At 53.7% G+C, this 8,568-nt stretch overlaps 1 protein-coding gene across 1 annotated transcript in view; it reads left to right on the top strand.

The window, feature by feature from the left end:
• Window positions 1-8,563, top strand: part of SCRT2 (scratch family transcriptional repressor 2) — a gene marked incomplete at its 3' end in the record, with an annotated part of 11,470 nt that extends 2,907 nt beyond the window's left edge. The window contains exon 2 of the mRNA XM_014593279.1: window positions 8,318-8,563. Within this exon, the coding sequence (XP_014448765.1) occupies window positions 8,318-8,563 (246 nt within the window). The remainder of the gene's footprint in view (window positions 1-8,317) is intronic.
• Window positions 8,564-8,568: the final 5 nt, after the last annotated feature.

The following is an 8,568-nucleotide window of genomic DNA, read 5'->3' as shown; positions in this document are numbered from 1 at the left end:
GAGAATTCCTGTAGGAACACACACACATACCCACACGCACGCGCACACAAACATACACGCGCACGCACGGGCGCGCGCGCACACACACACACACACACACACACACACATGCCTTGCTCTCCTTTGCCTCCCTGTTCCTCTCCCTTTCAGCTTCCACAGCCAGGCAGGGCAGAGAGTGCATCAGGTGTGTCTGTGCTCCAGGCTCCCCACAAAACCACAGGACCCCTAACTAGGGAAGGCAAGCCCCCCCGCCCCTGCACCCCAGCCCATGCCTGTGGGGAAAGCTCCAGGTCTGTCTGCAGGGCTCCCCATGAAGGGAGACAAGATCTGGTTTCACCATCCCTCCAATAAGATGCTCCCGCCCACCCCCAACCCTGCCCCTTGATTCTCAGTGTCCGCTGCCTCTGTGCAGCCTGCCTTCTCTCTTGTCCCCTGGGGAATTCTGAGCACAGATTCAGCCTGTGAGAGGCCAACTCACAGTCTCCTAGCCCACTCAGAACCTCATCCCCAACTGCACGAAGCCCGCCCTCACAGACCAGCACCCCCATCCTGGCAGATGCTGGGACTCAGCCACCCCAGAGAACGGCTGCTCGTCCATCTGCACGTCGGTGGTCTCCATGGACCCCTGCCAAGGACAGCTGCTGGAGCGTCCACCTCCCCTCACGCTTGAACTCTGAACTCCAGCTGGGAGCGGGTCCCCCATCCACTGCACCCCGCCCAGGCCTACCCCCATCCCCACTCAGAGTGCATCCGACCCAGGCAGAAGAGGGATCAATGCCAATCCAATAACGCAGTTGTCTGCCCTCTGCAGCTACATTAAGCCTCCCCGGCAGGCGGAGGAAGCTCTCCTACTTCCACCCATAGGCTAGTACAGTTGACCACACTGTATCAGCATCCACTTCCTCTCACTCCCTCTGATGGCGCCGCATTGTCGCCCCAGGCCAGGCCTAGGAGCCCAGCTGTATGTCCCCAGCTGCAGCACACACACCTTGTTCCTCACGAAATCCATTTGGGGATCAGGGAATTCAAAAAAGCTGTCCAATCTCTTGGCAGAGGGAGCCCAGAGAAGGCTGGGGAGGTGCCCAAGGACACACAGGAGGCCCAAGTCTTCTATAACCACCACTTCCCTGGTAATTTGGTCTTGGCTCAAGTCCAAGATCCAGGTTAAAAACATGTCAGAAGGCCAAGTTCAAAAGCTAGGTCTGGGTCGGAGATTCTGTCTAGTGCAGGCACAGATGTGACGTCCAGGTCCAATGTCTATGTCCAACATCAGGCTCAAGGTCTAGGTCCAAGGTCAATGGCCAAGGTTACAGTCCAGGTTCGACATCCAGGACAAACCCATGTCCAAGTCTCAGTGTCTGAGAACAGATTCAGGGCAATGGTCTGGGTCCAGCATGGAGATTCAGGTCCAACATTCAGCCCAAGGTCATGTCCAAATCCATTTTCAAGACTCACAGAGTTGAAGTCTTAGACATACCATGAGCTTTCTGTGTGGTTTCACCTCATCTTTTCCACCCAAGCCTCATTTTCACTCTCATAAAATCAAGCAGTTGACCTTCAGAGGACCCAGGAACCAGAATCAGCAGGAGAGGGATATGGAGTCCAGGGGCCTGTGGTTCGGTTATAGGGGACCGTGAGGGGCCCAGGCTGGCTTCTGCAGGTCATACAGCTCTGTGACCACTGTGGAGCCCATACCAAGTGCCCTAAGTCAGCGCAGTAGCTGAGCCATCCCAAAGGCTCTTGAGCCACGCTACACAGTGGGCAAAGGCCAGGGAGGGTAAGGGAGGGTGAGTTCCACCCCACAGGGGCAAAACTCACCCCACAAGAGCAAAACTCAAGGGCAAACTCAGGGCACCAGCCTGTGACTTAACCGAAGTCACAAGAACCTAATGGGTGGCCTCTGTAACACCCTGTATCACATGGTGGGTGCTTTACCCACATGCTGTAGGGACCCCCCCCTCCACATTTAGGAGGCCCCCTGGGGGATATAGCGAGATGCCGCTGAGAGAAATGAAAACCCCAGACCTCTAGCCTCCTTCCCCACTGCGGTCTCTCCTGGAGTGAAGTGTCTAGTGCCAGCCTTTGGGTCAGAAGGGCTTTGGAAGGGGCCCTTGGATCACACCCTTCTAGGAGGTCAAAAGGGCAGGAAGCAGAACCGTAGAGGAGGTGGGGTACTGTGCAACATACCTTGATTCCAGAAAACCCCCTGCCCCCATCCCAGGGAGCAGGGGCTAACCCACCAGCCAGGGCCGGACCATTTAAGACCCCAAGCCACTCACTCCCCATCTCCACAACCCCCTGAAAAATCTTTCCCATTGATTCCTGTGGAGCTGTGAACCTCCCTGTGGGCCACCAGAATTGGGTCACAGTCAGGGAAGACCAGAATAGAGGGAATTCCAGGAGCTGAAGAGGGGCTCCAGAATTCTCTAGAAGCTCCCTGGGGCACAAGTCAGTGGGCATCAGTCTCACATCCTGCAGCCCTGGTCATGTTGGGCTTGACCTCACTCTGTCCCCTGCTCATCTGGACTCAGACCCCTCCCCCACAGGCAGATGTACCAGCTGCCAGGCCCTGGGAGGAGGTGGGTGTCATTTCTGGTCCAGTGCCCAGGGAACCGCTAACAAAGATGCTATAATAAGGGGAGGGGGAGGTACCCAGCCCCTTTGCCCAGCTCTGTGAGCAGACAGGAGAAACTATTTTTATCCTGCTTTGCTGCTGACAGACCTGGCTTTCTGCTCAGCTGGCTGGAGCTGATTCTCGAGGCCCGAGGCCCTGGCACAGCAAGCAGCAGCTCTAAATATACCCATGCAGCAGCCCCTCCAGCCTCCCCCCAACCCGGCAGGGCCGAGCCCTCCTCAGGAAACTGGGCCGCCTGGGAAGCCAGCCCACCACCGGGTCCCTCTCTTCTCTGCCCATCTCAGGACGTGGAGGTAGGATTGAGGCTACAAACTCCCTGGAGGAAGTTTGGCCCCCTGGGAGTCTGAGAGAGACTGAGCAAAGGAACCTTGCTTGGATTGGCTCCATTTTTTAAAAGGAGGCCAGCTAGCTCAGATGAGCCCCTACTCTGTGACCTGAGATAGGTCAAAGCCCCTCTCTGAGCTCCAGTTCCCTGTAGTGCAAGGGCATGGAAAGACGCAACTTTGCCCATGACCTAGTGCGGGTAAAGCACTTAGCAGGGTGCCTTGCACAGAGTAGGTGTTCAGTGAGTGTTAGTCATCACTGTTCTTAAGTATCAGTTACAAACATGTCCAAGGGGCTGGATCGTTTTCCAGAACAGCCCTACCCCAAACACCCCACTGTCCCATATGACGCAGGCCAACTGGGTGGTGGTATTTGAGGAAACCCACCACCCTTTATCCCACCAACTGCAAACTCTCCCTCCCCAGCAGGTCTCCACAACCTCTCTGAGGTCTGAGGAAAACTGGAGAAGTTTTGGAAGTACCGACCCTGACTCCCCCTCCAGGGACCTGGGGCACATCCTGGGCCCACTCTGGCTCTGGGCACAGTGCAGTGCCTGACCCACAGGGAGGGCTGTGATAGCTGAAGCACTAGTAGCAATGGTAGTACTTGTTACAGATCCCCCCACTCTCACCCTGGGGGGCTCAGGAAGTTAGATGAGACTGTCTGCAGAGGGCCCAGAGCCTTAATCCTCATCAATTTCTCTCTATACCTTTGGGTACAGAATTTTTTTGCAATGGATTCTGAACCTTCAGTCTAAAATATCAAGACATTGGGACAGGAAAACCAGAAGTCATTCTCAGGTGACAGGAGTGCTTCTGGGCCCTCCCCATAGCCCTATAGACAGAGGTGGCTCTGGTCCCCATCCCTTCAATGGGGAATCCAAGCCCAGCAAGGCTGCATGATTTACTCAAGGTCACACAGTGAGAGCCTGAGTCCAAGAGCCAGGAAGAGACTCAGGTCTCCTCTCTGGGTCCCAACTCCTTCCTCTGTTGGGTGTCCTGCCTCTTCTGGGATCCAAATAAGTGAGTCCTGTCTCTCCCTGTTGAAGATAGGTAGCTCTGCCTTCTAGTCACCCTTAGAGCAAAGGAAGGCACCCCAAATCTCCAGAGTTCCATAGGCTTAAAACCCAGCTTACAGTGTTCTAAGAGATTCTCCAGGGCTGAGGCTCCAAGAGGGTCGGGAGCTTGCCAAGGTCACACAGCAGCCAGAGACACCCATATGCATCTCCTACTCTCTGGCAGCTTACAAGATCACCAGGAAATGTAGGAATAATGATGATACGATGAAGATAATGGCTTAGAAGCAGCTATAACGAGTCAGGGACCATACGAAGCACTTTACATGCATTCATTCATCCAATCCCTCCCGAACTCCCTTATACGGATACGGCAAAAGAGGCTAAGTAACATGCCAAGGGCTCACAGGGAAATGTCTGTGGAACTGAGAACGGGGTGGAACAGTGGAGGGCCAGAGCATCACAGAGACACTGATTCAGCCATGACACAAAGGATCTTTATAACACCTGATCAATCTTCCTCTGGTACAGACAGCCCGAGAAGTTAAGCAGCCTGGCCAAGGTCACCAACCAATTAGAATTACGTCCTCCTAACATGGCCACACAAACTCTATGATGCTCCCACTCCCAGCCAAAACCCCACAACCACTGGGCATCAGGTCTAGGCCCTCAATTCCTGTCCTGAAGGTAATTCCAAGTCCCTAGGCAAAGGAGCTGCCTTTGTTCCAAGGCCCCTATACTGGTACAAAGAGCCTCCAGTGACGAGTGAGGTGCTGCAGTGCTGCAGACTGCCAGCAGGGGGCGCCATGGGCAGAGAGCCCAGTGTGGGTGGGGACCGCTCCCACTATCCTCCAGGTTTTCTCATCAGAACACGCGGTAGAAATTGCACACCCTGGGGGAGAAATCAGAGGCCCAGAGAGATGCAAGATGTGTCAGAGCAGATGCCAAGAAAATTGCAGCATGGAAGCCCATCTGGGGACACTGCTCATATCAGCCAACCTGAGCTGGGGATTTACTACAGCAGACACACGGCTAGGATCTCCACTCTGACTCACCAGCTCCAAGAGGCCAGGCATGTTACTTACCTTCCTTGTGCCTTGGTTTCCTCATCTGTAAAGTGGCACCACCTTAGTCATGAAATTACAATGCAGTCCCGTGTAAAGCCGTAAAAGCAAGGTTTGACAAGTGCTCGAGGAGTGTCAGTTGTTAGTTTCGTATAGTTAGTTCACTGGTAGACTCCTTGCTGAGACTGGAAATGTCCAGAGAGGTCAAGTAATTCGTCCGAGGCCAAACAGCTGGAAATGGTAAAATCAGTACTCCATCCAGCAGTCTGGCACCGAAGTTGTGTTCTTAGCCTGTAGGTCATCCTTCTTCAATAACAGAATGTGTGGTCGGCTTGGGGCATGGTGGTTAAGGCAGCTGGATCCCATATGGCCAAATCCACAGTTTGAGTCCCAGACCTGGTAGCTTGAGAAATATGCCAGGTGCGCATATGCATGCATATCCAAAATCCCAAAAGGAAAATCCCAAAAGGATGGAGAAATGGATGAGAAGTTGCTGTTGTGAGACCATCCCCATGGAGGGGGGGCAGGTGCTTTCTCATTTTCTCTCGTTCTCTGTCTCTCTCTCTAGTGAATGCATGTGCCCTCTGGTAAAATTTAAAAAATAAACAAATGAGGCCAGCAGGTGGTGTGGTGGTGAAGGCACTGGACTCCCATATGGTTGACCATGGTTCGAATCTGGGACCTGGCGGCTTGCTTTCTCACTTTCCCTCTCTCGCTCTCTCTCTCTCTTTCTCTCTCTGGTGAGTGCATGTGTCCTATAGTAAATTAATAATAATAAAATTAAATACATAATTCTTTAAAAAAAAATAAAAAATGAGCATGGAAGGTACTGGTCACCTTTCAGCTGTGCCCCCAAAGGATTCCATACTGTCCCCATTTCTACAGCAAGGATCCGAGGCACAGAACGATGTCCAACCTGCCCAAGGTCATCCAGCTAGAATCTGTCAGAGACCCTCATAGTCCTTCCCACCCCACAGCCCAAGCCAAGTGAGGTATAGCCCTATCCTGAGCCTCAAGCCGGGGTGGACAGGACTGCCTACAGGACACCTGCTGGGCCATGCCATGAAGTCCACATGGCAAATCTTGTTCCACAGATACTTACTGAGTGTCCTCTAGCTGGGGCCCTGGGGTAGGAAGGGAAGTACCCAGCCACAGCCCCTTCCTCAGGGACCTCCCAGCCTGTGGGAAACGAAGGGAACAGTGCAGTACACCCTTGCTCCGACCTGTGAGCAAGTATCACCACTGCTCTGTTCCTCAGTTTCCCCATCTGTCATGAGTGCTTCTGCGACGACTCAGTGAGAGGTGGGAAGAGGAGCAGTTAGCATGGAGCCTGGCACAGCTAAGGGCTCGACATCCATTATTTTCATCAACAATTACAGTATGAGGATGCAGGACAAGTAGGGAGTTGCAAGTACTCTACGGGTCTTTCACTCAGTCTAAAACAACACCCCCTGAACATCCTGGGGCCTGGTTCTTGGGGCGGAAGGTAGGGGAACCTCCAAACAAAGGCAGATGGGAGAGGAAGGACAGGACCCTGAGAGACTCTGAGAGGTCCTGAGAGGTTGTGTACCTTTCCCCCAGGTTAAAAAAAAACTACCACCACCCTTCCCTGCATCTGACCACAGAGCACCTCCCCACTGAGCCATCCTACTCCACAAACCCCAATCCCTAGGAGTGCAGAGGGCCCTGTGCTGGCTGCTGAAGAGAGAAAAAAATGAGGATGTCCCCTCGCCTTCAGGGTTGAGGGAGTCTGTGTGACCATCCTAAATACCAGATGAGAGGAAAGGCCTAGAGGCTGAATCAACCCAGCGGGAAGTCTGAGCATCACTGGAATCCAGTCTCCACCTGCTCACTTCAGCAGAGAAGGCTGCCCAAGAGGGGTGGTTCCAGGTCTCAGGGGTCAGCAGGAGGAAGTCAAATCCCACTGTCTGCCACTCCCCAGCTGTGAAACCTGGAGAAAGGGCCTAACCTCCATTGTTTTCCAGAATCTAAGGACAATGGTAACACTTGTAATTAAGTGCCAAAATGATAAGTTTGTTTTGATGTCTGCCAGAAACTCTCCAGGGAGCCCAGGCACTAGGGTTCCCAGGGAAGGTGTTAGCACTGGGCTAGCCATGGGAGGCTGAGACCAACTGGGGTGGCCCCTGCCCTTGAGAAGCCCTTACGGAATCCCCTGGGAAGCCCCAGCCTGCTTTCCCATCAATCACTCAAACCCATGGCAGACAGGATTTCTGGCCCAACTCCAAGGCAGAAGGAGGAGGGGGAGGCAAATTCTCGCTGAAGACTGGGGAAGACTTCCAGAAGAATGAGAGTGAACTGAGCTTGGGAACCAGTACCAGGACGTCCCCCTCCTGGACACCTACCTAGCACATGCCACACACTTGACCCTCTTCAACACCTCCAGCTACCTAGGGAGGTGGGTCTAACTGGACTGTGATTCATTTACGCAACATCTATACAGTCAAGTGCTGGGCATGCAGACCCAGCCCTGTGGAGCTGGGAGTGTAGTGGGGCAGACAATTAAACAATCTTCAGTGAAGTCACTTTTTCAAGCAAGTAAAAAGTATAATTATTTATAATAGCTAACATTTATATAGCAATTACTGTGTGTGCCGCTCTCTCTCAATTTCCTTATATGTAAAAGGGGGATTATAATCGTACCTGCTTTCGTGAGTCTGTGACTATTAAAATGAATTTGCATGTGTACAGCACCCAGACAGAGCCAGCGCACAGTAGGAGCTTAATACACTCTGCTCTTGCAGCGATCCTTGGAGAGGGTGTCCAATTACAAACTTCATTTTGTAGCTAAGAACACTGACATTCAGAGGTTATAGGGCTGGAATGAGGGGATGCTGGAGTAGAGTACGTGGGCTGTGGTGTCAAATGGCTCAAGTTCCAATCTTGGCTCCACCACTTAGTAGTAAGCTTAGACTGACACCTCTCTCCTCCCTCTCTGTTTCTCTACCTGCAAAAGGGGTGTAATAATAATAAAACCTTCACTGCGTGGATGTGAACATTTAAGATAATGAACGCAAAGCCAGTAGGCCCATGCCGACCCTGCGTCACGCGGTGGGAAGCAGTATTTGTACTATGGCCCGTGGGGAAGGATGTGAACCCAGGCAACCTGACACCACGAGCTGAGATGCACGTCGGACCACTGTCTTCCAAGAGCTGCCACCGGGACGCAAGCTGATGGGCTTAGGGAGTGACCTCCCTAAAGGAGTAAGTCGTCCCGAGAGCGTCACCCTCAAACCCTCTCCCCATTTCTCGCCCCTCCAGGTTACGCCCCGCACTGCCTGCCCCCGAGCAGCTACGATGCGGACCAGAAGCCGGGCCTGGAGCTGGCGCCGGCAGAGCCCGCGTACCCGCCGGCGGCGCCGGAGGAGTATAGCGACCCCGAGAGCGGTGAAAGGCCTGCGGCGCGCTACTTCCGCGGGGAGGCGGCCGTGACCGACAGCTACTCCATGGACGCCTTCTTCATCTCAGACGGGCGCTCGAGGAGGCGGCGCGGCGGGGGCGGCGGGGATGCA

This window comes from Tupaia chinensis, unplaced genomic scaffold (genome assembly GCF_000334495.1).
Source record: "Tupaia chinensis unplaced genomic scaffold, TupChi_1.0 Scaffold140086_1, whole genome shotgun sequence".
NCBI classification, from domain to species: domain Eukaryota; kingdom Metazoa; phylum Chordata; class Mammalia; order Scandentia; family Tupaiidae; genus Tupaia; species Tupaia belangeri.
Note: the sequence above shows the minus strand (reverse complement) of the source record. Positions and strands in the feature narration are given on the sequence as shown.